At 34.8% G+C, this 19,277-nt stretch overlaps 4 protein-coding genes and 1 long non-coding RNA gene across 8 annotated transcripts; 4 read left to right on the forward strand and 1 right to left on the reverse strand.

Annotated features, from left to right (window-relative positions):
• The first annotated feature begins 91 nt into the window (after positions 1-91).
• Positions 92-6,247, forward strand: LOC128893621 (ubiquinone biosynthesis monooxygenase COQ6, mitochondrial). Of its 2 annotated transcripts, none has more exons than XM_054154719.1 (9): positions 92-232; positions 362-574; positions 650-840; positions 935-1,174; positions 5,056-5,163; positions 5,233-5,295; positions 5,369-5,679; positions 5,768-6,050; positions 6,133-6,247. In XM_054154719.1, exons 2-9 carry the CDS (start codon positions 388-390, stop codon positions 6,175-6,177), a joined length of 1,428 nt encoding a protein of 475 aa, XP_054010694.1. In that variant the 5' UTR covers positions 92-232; positions 362-387; the 3' UTR covers positions 6,178-6,247. The 2 variants fall into 2 exon arrangements, with proteins under 2 accessions (XP_054010694.1, XP_054010695.1); XM_054154720.1 differs by having other exon boundaries at positions 95-228.
• LOC128893634 (transient receptor potential channel pyrexia) lies at positions 1,185-5,049 on the reverse strand. Its single transcript, XM_054154740.1, has 5 exons — positions 4,174-5,049; positions 3,630-4,120; positions 3,290-3,575; positions 2,840-3,217; positions 1,185-2,762 (listed from the first exon to the last, which is right to left on the reverse strand). The coding sequence occupies exons 1-5, from the start codon at positions 4,288-4,290 to the stop codon at positions 1,221-1,223; spliced, it is 2,814 nt and encodes a 937-aa protein (XP_054010715.1). The 5' UTR covers positions 4,291-5,049; the 3' UTR covers positions 1,185-1,220.
• A 173-nt stretch (positions 6,248-6,420) lies between the features above and the next one.
• Positions 6,421-9,259, forward strand: LOC128893618 (aarF domain-containing kinase 1). Of its 2 annotated transcripts, none has more exons than XM_054154714.1 (2): positions 6,421-6,781; positions 7,087-9,259. In XM_054154714.1, the coding sequence occupies exon 2, from the start codon at positions 7,092-7,094 to the stop codon at positions 8,658-8,660; it is 1,569 nt and encodes a 522-aa protein (XP_054010689.1). In that variant the 5' UTR covers positions 6,421-6,781; positions 7,087-7,091; the 3' UTR covers positions 8,661-9,259. The 2 variants fall into 2 exon arrangements, with proteins under 2 accessions (XP_054010689.1, XP_054010688.1); XM_054154713.1 differs by having other exon boundaries at positions 6,422-6,982.
• A 1,002-nt stretch (positions 9,260-10,261) lies between these two features.
• LOC128893635 (uncharacterized) lies at positions 10,262-18,180 on the forward strand. 2 transcript variants are annotated; one of them, XR_008461387.1, is made up of 4 exons: positions 10,262-10,398; positions 11,246-14,713; positions 14,838-16,503; positions 16,580-18,180. It is a non-coding gene; the product is annotated as an uncharacterized LOC128893635 (long non-coding RNA). The 2 variants fall into 2 exon arrangements; XR_008461386.1 differs by having other exon boundaries at positions 11,246-16,503.
• On the forward strand, positions 10,405-11,239 carry LOC128893632 (uncharacterized). The gene has a single exon (XM_054154738.1). It carries the CDS (start codon positions 10,609-10,611, stop codon positions 11,008-11,010), a length of 402 nt encoding a protein of 133 aa, XP_054010713.1. The 5' UTR covers positions 10,405-10,608; the 3' UTR covers positions 11,011-11,239.
• Positions 18,181-19,277: the final 1,097 nt, after the last annotated feature.

Consider the following 19,277-nt stretch of genomic DNA (forward strand, 5'->3'; position numbering starts at 1 on the left):
GTATGCTAATAAAATAAAGACAAACACTATGTTCCAACCGGTTCCAACCAGGGGGAAATTTATTTTTTGTAATATTAATTCGAATATAACCGATCATATGATATTTAAATGTAGGTACATATAAAAGGCATATTTTGTTTTTCAAATTTGATAAAAAAAACAATAATTAGGCTGTTACGATTATCAACAAGTTGATACAACTTTCGGAATCTTTGGCAATATACACATGTATGTATGTATATCGAAGTATTTATATATTTCAACATGTACTTTCATCGATCAAACGAACTTATCGAACAAAGTACATTATATTATAATCATGTCATTCTTATTTTATATTGTTATGTTTAATTGTGATTAGTCATGTGTCAATATAAAACATAAAAAATGGCGGCTTTCGTAAAAGCAATGACATACTATGGGATTTTAAGACCAATTTCGAAAAGATACATTAGTTCTAATGTATCAACAATTGTAACAAGACATGCATCAACAGTTACGCAAAACGATGAAAATTACGATATCATTATAACCGGCGGTGGCATGGTTGGAACTACACTTGCATGTGCAATAGGTTAACTTTACTTTCTTTAAAGCTTACAGTACTGCTTATCGATTGTTATAAATAATTCTTTACATTTTTTAATAGCTACCAACAGAAGACTTGAAAATAAGAGCATCCTTTTACTGGAAGGTGGTAAACAACGCGTTTATAAACCACAGGAACAATATTCTAATCGTGTTGTTGCTTTAAATCAACAGACACGTACATTGCTTTCAAGTATTGGAGCTTGGCAGCATATAGAAGCAATAAGATGTTGTGCTGTACGAAAGATGCAGGTACTATGAAAGTTTAAAATAAAAACCAATGTGAAATATTTACAAAAACTTTAATCTTATAAATGCTCCGATTAAAGTATAAAATATTTAGTAGGTTTGGGATGCCTGTTCCGATGCTATGGTTGAATTCAATGAAGATCATTTATCAGAAGAAATTGCTTATATAGTTGAAAATGATTTATTACTACACGCTGTAAACACCCAATTGATGGATAAGGATGCTGTAAGCGTAGTATATGATTCTAAAGTTGAAAATATTAAATTACCAAAACTGGAAGGAGAAGATGCAGAAATACAGTTACAAAATGGAAAAAAGTACAGGACTAAATTATTGGTAAGTAAATGAAAAATATAATAGTATTAAGTATCGAGTATGTTACTCATTTACTATAATCCGTAACAATACTTTCTATTTTATTAGTTAAATTATCTAAACGTGCACCAATATTATATGAATATCTCTTTAATTCGATAGCTAATTCAGTCAGTTGCTGTTGATTGTTATCATTTGTGGAAGTAGTACTATAAAGTCTACTTAATCTGGAATTCCTGGCTTCAGTATTATTTGTACTGTATCTAGATGGATTTTTCATTGGTGTATTACGGTTCTTTTTTTCACTAACTAGGCGATAAATAGCTTTTATTAATTCTCGCGGTAAACGGTTTTCACGGGGGTCATTAGGTCGAATATGAATTGCACAATGATGTGGTGGACGTAAGAGAAGCGCTCCCTGTCTACATGTTTTCATTATTTTATTTGGAGCACGATCTAGAAGCTTAGAAAACAGCATACTTTCTAAGTGTGCCACTAATTCTGCTCTGCGTACTAATCTATCTAATCCCGCGCATCTTCGTAATTCTTGTATATCTGATACAGCAAGGCCCATCATTAGATTTGTTAAAATTACTGTTACTAAGATGACAAAACATAGAAGCATTAAATGAGCTGTACCAGAATATAATACTGGTGCATCATTATCAAAAAATACATCTTCAAATTCTAATTCTCCAGACAACATTACAATAGTTTTCAATAGACCGACCAAAGGATTAGTAAATGACTTATAATTCTTATGTAATACACTGAACCCTAAAGAAAAACCTATTATAAGGCATATGTAAGCACCAAGAAATTTGAAAAAGTTAATGGACACTTGAGTAAACATTTGTATGTAAAGACCGAACATTGGAAATCTTCCAACTACCATCATTAATTCTATCCAAATTAGCAGAATGCCTAAAGCAGCTACGTGATGTTGCCAGTCCCGAGTTGGCATAATTAATACTATACTTGATACTAAAACAACGCTCCATTGAAGCCAATTTTCCCATCTTTTAGTATAAATCCATACACCATGAGCCATTTGAAAAACTTCTTTGCTCGCGAGTGCTACGGTAAATATCAGTACCGGCCAAAAAAATATTTGTTTAAGCTCCTCAACATTCCAAAAGTATGTTACCGCGATATAAGCTGTAAAAAATCCAACAAAGATGGAATGAAATATTAAACTTATTAAAAAAAATTTACGAATCTTTAACCATTTCAAATAAAGAAAACTTTCGCATAAAGGGTGTTTCAATACATGTCTTTGCCCGACTTCTACGAGGCACAGCAATAAATCTGTTTCCCCTCTGCCACCTGGCACCAATGGTCGAAAATCTAATCTCAATTCGCAATCAACATCGCCCAATTCGTGATCGTGTAAAGAAATTGCTTGATCCAAACGTGAAATAAATCGCGGCAATACATCCGGTGTTCTGCGTACAATGAAACTTAATGCAGATATACCACCCTTTGTCCTAGCAGTAACATCTGCTCCATTTGATAATAACATCATCACTGTTGATGAACTTTCGTTCAGTGCCGCAATATGCAAGGGCGTATAGCCGAATTTGTCTGCTTTATTGATCAAAGCACCAGCCTTTTAAAATAAAATGAAGTATATAGTTTTTAATTGTTAAATATTTTCCACGTAATCTTGGTAATCAGTAAATAAACCTGTATCAACATCTTGACAAGTTCTATTCCTCTAGTAGCTTTCGCAACCGCAGCGTGCAATGGAATACGACCATCGTTATCTTCTACGTTGACTTTAGCACCGGATTTTATAAGTACATCTACAGTTTCTGCAGACTGGGACAAGGCTGCCATGTGCAGCGGCGATTGACCTCTGAAATTTTTTGACTCGCACGCGGCACCGGCATCTAATAGTAATTTTGTGCATTCCGAGCTACCTTCCTCTGCTGCTAAATGTAATGGAGTCGATCTAGTAGAACCAAACTGTACTCTCACGTCCGCGCCATAGTTCAATAACAATTTTGTGCATGTAACAGAACCTAAACTAGCTGCTACATGCAGTGGCGTTTCTGTATAAACCTGTTTTGTCATTGTTTATTGAGATATCGATGAAAAGTTATACTGCAATTATAATGAATTGTAAACAAATACCTGTGGATTGTTAGGAGAGGCACCTGCTTCTAATAAAGCTTCAACACAATCTGTTGCATTACTTAGAACAGCATAATAAAGAGGACTTTTTCCGGGTAGTCCAGCGTTTACATCTGCTTTTGATTTTATTAAGCACTTAACGCAAGCGATGTTTCCGATAGCTGCAGCACAATGTAAAGGTGTACATTTTTTATTGAAGTCCCACTCGTGTGGATTTGCACCATGCTTTAATAACTCTTCTACAATTTTAACCGAAGCTGCGCAAGCGGCTAAATGTAATGGTGTCCTATAAAATAGATGCATAATTGTCCTGAAATCTTTTTGTTATTTAGTTTCATACCTGCCGTCGCTATCTCTTGTTGTAACTGTTGCATTCTTATTTAATAAAACCTTTACCACTTCAACATGACCTACGTAACAAGAAACCAAGAGACAAGTGTTTGGCCATCTCTTAAAAAGTTGAGGAATAGTTGCATTTGCTGCTGCTTCATTTTCAATAGTTAATGCATTTTGAATACATTCATCATTGTACCCATTTGCAAACGAAGATGTAGAAAGTTTCCTAACATTTAATTTCACTTCATTGCATTCATTATCTAAAAATTCATTTAGAGCTTTATGCAAAGTATCACCATGAAGGGTAGGAATAACAGAGAGAGCATGTTCCCCTGCTGGAAGATTAGATAGAGCCGAAACGATCTCGTCTTTAGTCCAAGGTTGTAGATTTGTTATTTGTCTTTCTCTTATATGATAGGCAATAGAATCAGAGCTGTTCTCAGAACTTATACTACTTGCATCCATGTCAGTCATCCAAATATGCTCAGAATCTTCCTGAAAGTTCTTATACTCAACAAATTACATTCAAATTATTTTTTCATACTTACTATATCATTAATAACGATGGATGGCGTTCCCATTATATGTTCGGCATTTAATTTATCTTGAGAAATGCTATTACTTAGAAATCTGTGTAGAAGAGTTTTCTTCTTTAGAATTGACATTCTATCTTATTTACGTTGCATATAGTGCACCATCTGCCTTAAATTTCAAGTACTTAAAAACTATTTCAGTTGCCTGTATGATTTAGAGCAAGAACACGCGTGTTCCTTGGTGTTTATAAAACACAACTGGCATATATTTAGCTTCCACTACTTGGTGGAAGTGTACAGTAAGAGGGGGTTTCCTGTTACAAAATTTTTTCCTTGCAAAATATTTCATTTCCTGTTAACACTAATATGTAACATTTGTATATACTTTGTGAAATTACTTCCAGGATACATTCTTTTTCATGTAACTGATAACAACATCCTTTGAGGAAATAATTGTACTTGCGTGTTATTTTATTTTTTTTATATCATTAATATACTTAAAGATCAAGAATCAATTGTTAAGATGATTTAAATAATATTTGCACAGTCTTTTAAATTATAAATGTATTCACAAATAATTCTTTACTTAAATGCAAAAACATGTAGCTACCACGAGTATCACATTATGAAATTTAAATATTTATAATACGCGATTTCAAACGTAAACAAATATTTTGACAGTGCCAAGTATAAGGCAGCTTAAAAGCACATTCAGTACTCCCATTGAAGCGTGGCACAGGACTGAAGTTATTTTCAGACACACTGCTATTCTCTCTTAATTCTTCCCCTTCCTACTACAAAGTATTACCATTACTATTCTAGAATATTGCGATTGTTTATTTATTTTCTCTTATATAGAAATACAAGAAACTTTATCTGCATGTATGTTTATTATAGATTGGAGCAGATGGTTCAAATTCATTGGTAAGACAATCTATGGGTGTTCAATATGTGAAATGGGATTACAATCAATTGGGTGTAGTTGCTACTCTTAAATTATCAGAGGTAAAGATTGTATTATTGTGAAAATATTACATCTTTTGTAGCTGTATTAATTACAGTTTTTTTTTTCAGCCTACAGACAACATTGTTGCATGGCAAAGATTTCTACCAACAGGTCCAATAGCATTACTTCCAGTAATTGTTATATTTTTACAAATTAATTAAAATTAACTAAATAAATATTATACTGATTCTTATTTCATTGTAGTTAACAGATTCTCTTAGTTCACTTGTATGGTCCTTACCAACAGATGAAGCAAAGAGACTTTTAAAAGTTTCAGAAGAAGAATTTGTTGATAATGTAAACGATGCTTTATGGAAAATTTATCCAAAAGATGGTATTGTTGAAAGTGGTATGCGAGCACTTCAACAGTTACTCGAAGGTTTATCCTTACAAACCGGCGTAGTGAGACAGCTACAACCATCGATATCCGCAATTACAGAGGGATCACGTGCTGCCTTTCCTTTACAATTCGGTCATTCGGTGTCTTATGTTCAACCAGGAACTGTTTTAGTGGGGTAAGCAGAGAAACAACGTAATGAATATTGAAAATTACAAGCTCTTTATTAATGTAACATTTACAATATATGTAATGTGGATCTTCAGGGATGCAGCGCATAGAATCCATCCATTAGCTGGTCAAGGTGTAAATTTAGGTTTTGGAGATGTGACAGTATTAGTCCAACTACTTGCAGAAGCTGTTATGAATGGAGCAGTTTTGGGTGACATGATGTATTTAAGGAAATACGAAACTTGTAGACAACGATATAATGTTCCAACAATGCTTGCTATTGACGCGTTACATCGGTTGTACAAAGGAACAGCGGCTCCTATTGTTTTAGTTCGAAGTTTAGGATTACAATTGACGAATGCCATTCCGATGATAAAGGTAAAACATAAAATAATAGAAAGTACAAAAGGAGTTAATATTCATCACATCGTATTAATTGAAATGACGTGATTTATTTCAGAGAACTTTGATAGAACATGCATCTGGTACAACAGTTAATCGATGATATTATTACAATTCACATCAAAATATTTATGTGTGTAATAATACAATATAGTTATTATTTTTGTAATAAAAATTTCGATAATGATTATTTGTGACGTAACCCCGAATGTAAATGTAAATATGATTTTGTGATACTCTGTTTACATAGTTGTAGACTAAAATAGGTTATGATACTTAACATAATAAATGAAAATAAATATATATATATATATTATTGTTAATTCTTAAGGCATTGTATTTTTAATTCGAAGTAATTGTAGAACTTGAATTAAGGAATTTCATTCATGAAATTTGATATTTTGTACAAGTTTTAACATTTTAACAAAAGACAACACATTTAATAATTTGCATGAAATATTAAATACGCTCATTGTTTAATATATTTTATACAATGATAATATGAAGAGATTTTCGACTATAAGGTGATAGATGTTTATGCAAATTTTCCGCTATTCCACGTGAGTAAAGGTTAATCACGTTCACGTGTGAATGGAAACAGGTTATGATGTCACTTTTCCAAAAAAAACAAATATGTAAGGAAATATTTGCTGAAATTAAGTGGATATTTTTGCAGCAAAAATAAAAAGATTAAAACATCGTATCAAGTACTATTTCGTAATACAGCTTTTCTAAAACGTTCTCCATGTGTAAATAGTTTAGGTTATTACATGGTCATCAAATTTGTAAGCAATTTTTGATTTACAAAATGAATATATATTACATAACTTTCTGTCCTTAATATAATATAAATCGTGTAAGAAAGATTTCTCAAAGCAAGCAGAACTTCAACTATTTTGTATGTAAAAGTAAGTTTATGTAATGACAGGTTATCTTTGTATGGGAATTAGATAATTATTGAAACGTTTTGTATGGCTAATGGCATAAGTTTTATTATTTGAATTTTTTTCAGTCACAATGTTTATGTCCAAGAGATTTTTAAAAACAACTGCACTTGGAGTAATTGGATTAGGCACTTTGGCATCTCTGAGAGCAAATGAATACGATTTGGGATCTATAGGTATTGTACGACTAGGACGTGCTGCACTTACTGTTTTTATAATAGGCAGACATTATCAAAGTGAATTATATTCAACTAAATTAGACAGAAATAGTCCAGAATATCGAGATTTAAAATCAAAAACTCACAAGTACGGAGCAGAAAAACTTTTAGAGCTCTGCTGTGCCAATAAAGGTGTCTATATAAAAGTTGGTCAACATATTGGTGCTTTAGATTATCTATTACCACCTGAATATGTTAATACTATGCGAGTATTGCATAGTTCTGCACCCCAATCATCTTTTAAAGATGTACTTACAGTAATTAAAGAAGACTTCAAGAAAGATCCATACGACATATTTGAGAGTATTGACCCTAAACCTTTAGGCACTGCCAGTTTAGCACAAGTTCATAGAGCTGTATTAAAAGATGGTAATGTTGTTGCCATTAAAATTCAACATCGTGCAGTCAAAACAAATTCTTATGTGGATATAAAGACTATGGCAGCTTTAGTAAAAATGACATCATTAGTCTTTCCTGACTTTAAATTTGATTGGCTTGTTGATGAAACCAAGAAGAACATTCCTAGAGAATTGGACTTTACACAAGAAGGGAAAAATGCTGAAAAAATTCAAAGCATATTTTCACATTATCATTGGTTGAAAATACCTAAAATATATTGGGATCTTTCATCGCGTCGTGTTCTGACAATGGAATTTGTAGAAGGTGGACAAGTGAATGATTTGAAATATATTCAAAACAATAATTTAAATCCTTATGAAGTCAGCAGCAAATTGGGTCGACTTTATAGTCATATGATATTTATCGTGGGTTTTGTACACTCTGATCCACACCCTGGTAATGTTTTAGTCAGAAAAAAAGATAATGAAGCAGAAATAATACTTTTGGATCATGGATTGTATGCAAACCTTTCTAACGAGTTTCGAGTGGAATACTCTAAACTTTGGTTGGCTATATTAGATGGAGATAAGGTTGCAATGCAGTTGCATTGTGCAAAATTAGGTGTACCAGACTTATATGGTCTACTAGCTTGTATGGTATCAGGCAGATCTTGGAATACAATTATGTCTGGTGTACAAAAAACCCAATACGATTCGCAAGAGAAAGAAGAATTTCAAAAGGAAATACCAAATTTATTACCACAAATTAGCGATGTACTAGAAAGAGTAAATAGACAAATGTTATTGATTCTTAAAACAAACGACCTTATACGCTGCATCGAATATTCTTTGAATACAGAATCTAGAAAGTCAGGAATGATGGAAATGTCAAAATGTTGTATAAATTCTGTGTACGACGAGAAATTAAAATCATGTTCAAATACATGGTCAAGATGGAAACTTTCCATGTCTAAACAATGGATACTTTTCAAATTATCACTATATTATGTATATTTAGGAGCACTAAGTTTTGACATAAAAAACTCGATAGAATCGCTTATGAAAAATGAATTTTATGCTTTTTAACAAAAGGTTTTCTTAGGTAAAATATATTTTTATGTAAATTAAATATGTAACTAATTGAACACTATAATTAAATATTTTTTTGGGGATACACATTAACCTTATTCATTGAAAAAAATAATTTTGTGAAATTTGTAATTGTTGTTGTTGTAAGAAAATGTATTTTTTATTTATTTTCATGCATTAAATAGAAAAGATACAAAGCAATTATTTCTATGTAAAATTGAATTGTATCTCTACAAAATAAGTACAAATATTTATTGTTCTTTGTTGTTTGTACAAATCCATTGTGCCAGTGAAATAGTCAAAGTGACATTCGAATGTTTTCTATAAATATGTAAATACATGGGTATGTTGCTGGTACCCCTTTTGTATTTTTACTTTATTGTTCTTTTCGTTATACATAAATAACATCTGGATTTTGTTGTTATTTCATTACATGAACAGGGAATATGTATTATTTTAGTATCGACTAAAATTGTTAGTTATATTTATCAAGAAAATTATATATACATTAAATACGTTCGAAAATAAATCATATGTTTATTGTATTGTCTTTTGCACAGTGTATTATATGTCCTGAATATTTACTAATTTCTAACGTTAATAAAGTGACGTATGTAATTTGCTTATATTCTAACCCTAATGTGTATTTACTATGCGAATATTCAAACAAAAAAATACAATATTCGCAGAAAGGAAAGCGTCTCTCGTATGTATGTATACGTTGGGTACAGTTGAGTATATATCACAGTTATTCGTGACAGCGTTGCCACGTTTCATGATTTCCACGTAAAATATATTTACATTTTATTCATATAAGAAAATTATATCCGTAGTTATATTACATATAACCACTCTCTTTTAATATTTACATCTAAAGAAAGATCAAGTCTTTACAAATCGTCAAATTCTACTCATACACGCACCAAACGTAATTTTCTTTGTATTTTCGGAACTTTACCGAACATTTACATTGCATTTTACAGCAAACTACGGCAAGGATATTACTCGGTGCTTATTGTAAAGTGCTTTATTGTAAAGGGAACTCATTTTATTATATAATTAATAAATATTACAATAACGTTGGTCCAACGTTTGCTTAACGTTGCATCGAAATCTTCGGACAAATGCTAAACGTGTATAGGCATAATCCATTCATCTTTTCTTGAAAACGAGACAATGCGTAACATAAAATATCGAGAAAGAATTTCTGAATTCAGGGAAATGCGATATAAATAACAAAGCTACGTTATTGATCGAAGTGACGCCGAGAGAATTGGCAACGCCGCCAAGTATCTGCAACGGCGAAACGTATGACGCTACCCGGGAAGGCACGCAATTGATGGTCGACCGCACAACGCATTCCTACGCCGAAAATTATTTTCTAGAATCGAAGTGTTTCAACAAATTCATAAATTAATCGAGAGATTTAACTTCGGAATGGTTAAATACAGGTGAAAGATTCGGTTGAGTGAATATTTTCTGGAAAATTTCGTAGAAAGAACGTCGTTGAAAGAATTTTGTAGGGGACTATTTTCTATTGATCGCGCGTAAGGATACCAGTTAGTGGCGAGCTTGGGGGTATATAAGGTCCCCCCAACTGGCGCAGCCCTGGCATTTCCTGAGTCATCTTCAAGTGGTCGAGGCTGTATCTTGCTCGCTAGCTCGAAGTTTTTTCTCTTTTGGAATCGCCGGTATATTCTTCCGTCGTTCGAGAAGAAACACGAGCCAGATGCAGGTTGGTGTCTCCCTTACTTATTCAACATTTAGGTGAAAAAGTTTTACGAATTGACGAGAGATCCGTGACTAGTAACAGTTTCGTATTAGTATATTGTCTTGCGAAAAATCACGAGTTCGAACGGTTTGTAAACGCTGTGTCAACGTTGGCGAGAAGAATATTGGACGTACCTACGACGTTCGCAAGTTGAAGAAAGGTAACTACGTCATCATGGTGGCTACATCAAGACCACGGGAGATCGATATCGACAAACCAAGTCACACCGAACAATTGGCGAATTGGATCAGTAGAGTTCGTTGCAAGAAGCTGATGTGTCGGCGTAATCGGAAGCGTGATTTGCGCGTCGAGGCGGTGCTGACTTCCGCTCTTTACAAGGCCGAGCACGAATTGCGCACCAAACAACTAACCAGGATCTCCAAGTGGCAGCAATTAAAGAAGCAATTCCTGAGAGAGGCTGGCTATTCAAGTTGCGATTTGTATAACTGCGAGGGCATCGGAGAGTTCCATTCTTATCAAGAGAATCCATGGCAGAGCCCTCTTTGTCCGGAATTGAGCAGCCTGGACAAGTTCATGTCTAAATTGGGAGAGATCAAAGAACCGCTGCAGCGATGAAGAGACACGAAGAAAACTGACGACCAGGTCTGAAAAACCTTGGGAATGCATCTGAGATCCAGCTCGTGAAGATTTCCGGCAGCTTCGTGAACGAGCAACTCGAAACGTTGAGTTGAACGGCAGCCAAGTGGAGAGTCGCAATACCATTAGGCAGTACCACCGTATCACGTTGGTGCTGCTGGACTAGAAGTTACATCACTATCCTGGTGTAAATCTGGGTGTTTTTTACTTGCAGTCTCACCATTTGAGATGGCAATGGGACGGGCGGAGGGAGTTGCTGTTTGCAGCGATGCTGGGTGTACCGCAGGGGAACAGGGATTCCATGTTCTAGTCTCTACGCCATTCATCGGTTTGGTTTGTAAACTGTATCGGAACAAATGTATTCTCTTTGCAATTTTTTTTCGTAATGTTTACCAATGAAGGAAGTACAAAGCTTGTAAAGAATGTGTTCGAAGAGCATTTGATCTAGGATATTTTTACTTTTTTCAGAAACATTGCAGTTTCATTGATATATACGTAAAATGTGTATTTGTATAAAAGCGTATGATTCTAAACGAATTTCTATAGTTAATTAGATAATTCGTAGATTTAACGACCAGTAATGTTTGTGCTTAAGTTATTTCAAAGAATGGAAAGAGACTTTTTTTGTGCGTAGACTCTGTGTATTATGGAGAAAGCGTTAATCTAACAATTCTTTTGTAAATATTGTGATACAGCAGAAGAGGAGCAGAATTGAAAGAATAAATGTTAAAAAGAAAAGTTGACAATTTATTCTGTATAATCTCTCGATTCACCATTATTAATACCAAAAATCCGTTTCAGTATGGCATACACCTTACAAAATTCTATCGCACGCAAGAGACCCGCACACATGTCGTCCAGGCTGTTGCTCGTCATCGGCGACGTCATTGGCCTGTCTATAAAACCATAAGAGTCAAATGAGAGGAGTGGTGAGAGAGGATTATTAGTATGGGATGAGGAAAGGGGCAAAGTGTTTGTTTCTAGAAATTCGCGCATGAAGCGTTGCGGCTGAGTTGCACGGCGATCAAGTCACACATAAACACCTTCCGTTCGCACTTCTGTATCTCGACCACGCATCGACTAGTCCCAAAATCATCTGGGGCGTGATAGACAGACTCACTTCGAGCAAAACGGCAGGAAACTTGAGCCCTGTTTGGTGAGCTACTCCCTTTTGTCCGTTACCTGTGCAAACGTGTTTTCTCAGGTCCAGAAACGTTTTCCCCGATGCTTGCACCATCAAGTTGTACATGTCTCACTCCGCTTATTGACGTACAACGCCAAGTCAACTTAAGCTGGCCGCCCAAAGAACTGCATATTGTCCCATTTCAATTAGGATAATAGCCCCGAGGTATGGAGAGAGTAATTCATTGCATGTCTGTCCGAATTGAGACGACCGAGAAAGGCCAGATATAACGTATCGCAAGTAGTACATCTAATTTTTAATACGAGCATGCGAATATAAAAAGGCTCAAAACCAAGTAGGAGAACGCTACAATTTTTATAACTGCTACGCTGGTTGTATTTTTTTGGGCCGCTGTGGCATTGGATAACTATTTCCACAGATTTGAGGTTCCTGAATTACTCCTCGGGTGCTAGAACAAGAAGATTTGTGTAATATATGTTCTAGATCAATGTGTAAGATAACGCTTCTTGACGAGAGGTATGGAGAAGAGTTATACGAGCAAGAATAGAGGTATTGGTTCACGTTACAGTTAAATTAATGCAAGAAACGATGAACATATTCGGAATGTTTTTGGTTAAGTTTGGGGATCTGGGGGGGGCCAATTTGAGAAAATTTTGTTTACCGCAGAAAATCATTGTACAAAATGGCTGTTTGGAGAGTTGCCTTTCACGTTTGATAATAGGAATGCCGGTGGCATGTGGCAGATATTGGCAGATACTTGAAACTTTTCACGATCAGTTCTAACACGTAAACGATGTATTTGATATTTTCACGGAACGGAACGATGCAGTATTATTTTGAAACGCAAGGAAGAAGTATACGTGTCAAGAATGAGTCAGACATCTTGGAATTCACGCAAAAGTTTATAATTGTACAATTATCATTCAGTAAGCTAATGGTTTGAATACGGATGGCTTAAACGAGTTTTGCTCTTACGTGTTTGGAGTGTGGTATCAAATATTTACGATTTTATGCATATCGTTTTAAATGTTTTCTTGGGGGAGATTCTGTCCGGATGCCTTTGTTTTGTACTGCAGGAGTACCTGAAAGAAACTCTTATCAGTATCTTCGATGTGCAACTGTAAGCAAACAACTACAGGCTGTCATTTCCATTGCTGGAACGTGTCGCGTTCGTGTTACAAAGGTACCACCATAGTGTATGTTTAAGTAGAAAGATTTTGGGAGGTGGGGGCAGAAGGGGGCGGCGGTAAACATTATGTTTCAGCTAGACTGGCTAAAGAACGCGTGTTATCAACTTTATGCGCACTTCATAATCTTTAAATATGCACTTTATTATTGTAACTGGGCCCTGACACAATCATGCTGAACATATTTTACGGTGAGGCACATGTGACATTACGAAAATTGCATTTTTAAAGAGATACAGGCATCGTGGAAGAAGGTAACAGTTTCATGATGAACAATTCACGTTGTAAATATTAGACGTATATGGGGAAATGCAAGGGATGGGATGCGCAATCTTGTTATTGTGAGCTGCAGGACTGATGCCGTACGTATCTCTCTTATCGCAATGGACAAAATCAATTCGGACGGGATTACTTGATAGTGGAAGAAGCCATTCATTTTTTGTATTTATGGTGCCAATGTAAGTCCTTCGATTTTCAATACATTCGGTTCTTTAGAAATATTCGAGGCGATACGGAGACGCTCGTTTAACGACGAAAGAAGAGGTTGAGAGAAGAGCATGTTATATATTGATTTATTTTGAATTAAATTGCTGTAATAGTGCTATCTTCGATAAGGTATTTTAGATGAACCAGGTGATGCACTCTAACATATATTTTCTTAGTGTATATTGATAGTTTGGATTCATTTGTTCTATTACGACGATTTCTGGCAAATTTTCATACGACTAATTATATTTGTGAGAAATGTTTGATGGGATGGGTGGGGGGCTTATAAAACAATGTTACCTTTTTTCCCACAGAGTGTTTAGCAGATGGCCGTTTGTTTGAAGTTGTTTGGTTGCAAACTCAACTGAAGCATGGTAGCAGAGCACGCTAGCGTTAAAGCCTTGAATATATATATACATGCATATAGTATTCAATCACCAAGTTAGGATCGTTTCAATCTTTGAACGACAGATGTTCTTCGGGTATACCTGTCGGGTATACCTACTAGGTCGTTACTTCGGAATATGCAAGAAAATATCGCACCAGAAGTATATGAGTTATATATTCAGCCGTTGCTCCACGGGAAGACAGTGCTGTGAAATACATCTATACATGTATGTATTGCTTAGATGAACAGTATTTTTATCACGATGTTAGGAAAGGGACGTATACGATTAGCAGAATTTTCAAAGCCTTTGAAAATATTGAAAACAATGTTTACGAAAAGTACATTTGTGTGGATGAGTTTTATTATGCTTGAAGTATGAATATGCAACAGATCACTACGAAATGTTAGTTTTTGCTTTAAATGGAAAGTAACGCATTGACGAAAGCAAGAAAATCAACAACGCTGCGCTCCTATCAGGTAACAGTTTCAAATCATAATCTTCGCTCAAATTTATTGTTTAGTCGGAAAAAGATGTAATTTTTACGATCCTACTATGATTTTAAATTGATCAAATTTTAAGAAAGAGGTATAACTTTTACAGATTCACTATTCATTTAGAATCTTTCATCTTATCGATACGAATATGTTCTAAAAGAAAATTTGTGATTCGTGTTAATGTGACAAAGTTCATGTTCTGTTCAAAAACGTATGTGGATATTTAATCGACTCGAAAGGAATTTATATAAGTTATATTACGCAAGGACCCTGGAACAAATGACTACTTAAATTTTTTGTCAACTGTAGCAGTATTTCTCTGAGACTGTAGTTGTGCGAGCAAGTTCTGGTTATAATTTCGTTTTCAAGTTCAGTTATATAGTGTAATAAGTGCACAAGAAATCCTACGATAGTATTGCAGTGTATCTTCGCTATCTGCTAATGCGCTTTTATATTGAGTTCATGTGATTATGTGAAATTCGAGAACACATTTATGGAGAATGCAGCAGCTCAAGCTTTATGGTGACTAAAGCATAAAATGATCTAATGATGCTTGGCATAAAAATCTACGAGTATTGGATATAATATTTGAGTATGTTAGGAAATGGCTTTTAATTGTAGTAAGACTTTTGGTGAGTGAATAATCGTTCAATGTATATTTTTTCTAAAACAATGGACAATCGTTTAGAGTTTGTGATTAGAATAATTTGTGCCATTAGTTCGAAATTTACGGTAATGCTCTGAGTGCTGTGTATTATGCTTGATGGCTTTTGTTTATCCAAATACTTCGAATGTTCTGTAAGTTCTGTTTGTGCAGTTCATTTTGTACAACTATAGAATTGTGTATAATTTCAAATAAATGGAATAGTGGGGATGGGTCGGGGGGTAGGGGTATACTAATCCTATGCAAATTAGCTACATTCCAGCAAACAGTATTCAGCATCGTAAAAACAGAATTTCAAAGAAAAAGATAAGGAAATGAGTCTGACTGGACAGGAGGCAATTTGCAAAGTTAATTTTTCTTGCGTTTCGTATGACTCTTATCAAATGACATTTAATATTGCAAGCAACGGTTAAGGTGAATTGAATAATTCAAGGAAGCTGTACACAAATTCAAAGATTCATTTAAGGAACGTAACAGTTCGAGGGATTGATTGTCCTGTTTCCAAGTATTTTAAGGTCTACCGAATTGTATTGCAAGGTTTTTCGTGTTTCCCTTCCGAAAAAGCTAACCAAGTGTTTTAGAGAACCGGTTTTGAGTATGAGTGCGTGCAGATAAGGAAGGCGAGTACACGTCTAGAAGTTACGGAATGATGCTCGATTATTTGAAGTACAAAATACACGTCAGAGGTCTTCCAATCTCCAACTATCTGCGTATGGGGTTTGGTCTGTTGGCTTGTCTCTGCGATTCTATCTATTGTTGGATAACTCGAGCACAGTTTGGAATGGATTTCCCAAATGCACGGCTTTTTCCTGTCTTTTGGTGGCGAGGAATAGGCGACATATTATCCTGTTTAAAACAAAGGAACGACTTCGAGGCTGATTTCGCCCTACGTAATTTTGGAGTCGAGTTGGAGTTCGAGCAGCTGGATCGTTTGTTGCGTTATTCGATGGGATCATGAGTAATCGTTGCGTGTCGAATTCGAGTGATGAACGGCCATGGGTTTTCTCTCTTGGGGTTTTCAACAGGCTACGATACTTCACGGTATGACGCGGCAAGGCCATCGTTGCAGAGTTCCAGCAGAAACGCCTTCTTTCCTTTTATTTACAAAGTATGTACCTCGTGCCGCGCGTGGTCTTCACAATCCGTGTGAACAATCAAACTAACAAACTCGTTTTCATTTTCAGATTTAATTGCTAGATATTACGATTCCAGTATGTTATTTAATTCGTTGACTATTAACTAGCAATGAATTCTTAGAAATTATGGTCATTTGTTTCGGATCGTAAAACAGAATGCTAATAATTTATGCGATACGCATAAATACTTCATGAAAGGTGTCGAATTTTTAGCATTGAAGAAAAAAAGTAAGAAGTTTTCGTGTTTCAAAAGCGATTTTACGGAACATTTTTGTCTTACAAAGAGAAGACATTTTTTAATGGAATATTACGAAGTATGGAAAATATAGTGCACAACTGAATTTATAACAAAACTTCGTCCAAGTATTGAGAAAAATACGGAAAACTTCCTAGTAGAGGAGCGAAATCTATATTAATATAGACTTACATGGTTTACAAAAGATAATACGCTACGCGTAAAGGTATGGGTAATTCAGAATGTTGTTTGTGGAACGTCAAAGAAGAGTTATAAAAAAAAAAAAAAGGAATTACCTGGTAATATTATGGGAAAAGTTTAATACAAGTACCAGAACGATAACGAAACATCAAAGAAGAATCAAACATAAAAAATGATATCGTCGCGGGACTTCGTGGGATTCAGAAGAAGAGGGTATCAACGCGGGACTTCGTGGGATGTTGAAGAGTGTATCGACGCGGGACTTGATGGGATGCTGAAGAAGAGGACACCATTGCGGGTCGACGTGGGATGCTGAAGAAACCAAAGGTATCGCTACGGGGACTTGGATGCGGAAGAAGAGGATTTCAACGTGGAGGGACTTCGTGGAATCCAGAAGAAGCTGAAATGTCAGTACCGGAACTTTCGCGGATGCAGATGAAGAGGATATCAACGTGGGACTTCGTGGGATCCACAAGGGAGAATATGAAAATTAGAACCACTGATGCAGAAGAAGATGTTACGTCGACGTGGGACTTCGCGGGATTCATAGAAGAGGATACCGGCGTGGGACTTCGCGGGATTCATAGAAGAGGATACCGGCGTGGGACTTCGCGGGATACAGAGAAGAGGATATCAACGTGGGGCTTCGCTAGTCTGAGATGAAGAATATTAACAGCAGGACTTCACGAGGCAGACATGATAAGAATACTCCGAGGTTATCTAATATTGATACTAAGTAAAAAAAGGTCTATCATTGGGGTTTTTACGAAAAATAATGAACATACAATTTCTTATTTAGAATAATTTAGTCGACATTTTTGTACGACAGAATCTTATCTCTAAAAGTTAGAATTTTATAAATGCAAAGTGTTATAGTATAAAACAAAATCACTGTATTCAAACAGTATGACATATTATAGTTTATTAGAAAATATTTAAAAGAATTTAGCGAATTGAGGTCATTGAAATCATTGTTAAATTAATATTTTTTTACTTACTAAGATTTGATAAAATTTATTTATTTCACTATTGAGTTTTTAATATTAAAAAAAAAAAATGAAAAAATATATAAATTAAAAGAGAAAGAAAAAAAGAAAATACAAAAGAAAAAAGATACTTATTAAAAAAAGATAATTTTACGAAACAAATAAGCAAATTTAAAAAAAAAGATAACTTTAAAAAAGAAAAAAAAACAGAAATAAAAAAAGGAAAACAGAAATTAAAAAAAAAGAAAAAAATTTAAAAAAGAAAACATTAAAAAAAAGTATTATGTTGTAATGTTTATAAAATATAATATTGTCGTTTCAGTTTTATACAAGAATTACGAATTACGTATCGTTTGAAAATTGAATGAAATGTTTATTAATTTGTTAATCGAATATTGTGAAACATGTTATAGGACAAAATAATTATGATAAAATGTTAAAAAATATTCGGCATAATGGGCCAAGTATGTTGGGTATTTAATTTTGACAGGTTTCAAGATTCATCAACCGACCATCGAAAAATAATTATACTACCATTGTTACTATCATTAAAAGACGACATCGAGTAATACGTCTATCATGATTACAAGAGGGGACTTCGTATGATGCTAACACCAGAATGTAAACAGGAGTAACAACAATAGACGACTTTGAGAAACATCAGTACCATGAGGCGACATCGAAGGACATCCGGGTCAGATGGTGCCAACGTGTGAGACACCGGGACCAGGAGACGACAACGTGGGACATCGGGACCAGGAGGCGACATCGAGGGACATCGCGGGACATCGCGGGACATCGGGACCAGGAGGCGACATCGAGGGACATCGCGGGACATCGTTACCAAGGGGCGACGTCGAGGGTCATCGGGACCAGGAGGCGACGTCGAGGGACATCGGGACCAGGAGACGATTTCGAAAAATACTAAGGCACAAGAAATGATTGAAGAAATACCAAGATGCGAACATGAATTTATATATACAATCATGCAGCAGAATGAATTATATTAATAAAGAATCAATTTTCAATGATTTAACCAAATTTTAATTTCAGCATGTATTATAAAATGTTCATTACACTTAATTTCTTTCAGAAACATTTTTAGACATGAAAATAAATTGTACTAATAAAAGAGTACAAATAATTTAATATGTATATACATGGAAATATAATGGTATTTCATTGACATAGTTCTCTGTACATGAAACGTATATATAATAAATGGAAAATAAACAATAAAGATGTGTTGTGTTACTTTATTCCCCGTAGTATTTAATTGAACAGCGTGAGTGCGAGAGAGAACGCAACGGTGTGCGACAAGGAT

Source organism: Hylaeus anthracinus, unplaced genomic scaffold (genome assembly GCF_026225885.1).
Source record: "Hylaeus anthracinus isolate JK02 unplaced genomic scaffold, UHH_iyHylAnth1.0_haploid 3, whole genome shotgun sequence".
In the NCBI taxonomy this organism is placed as follows: domain Eukaryota; kingdom Metazoa; phylum Arthropoda; class Insecta; order Hymenoptera; family Colletidae; genus Hylaeus; species Hylaeus anthracinus.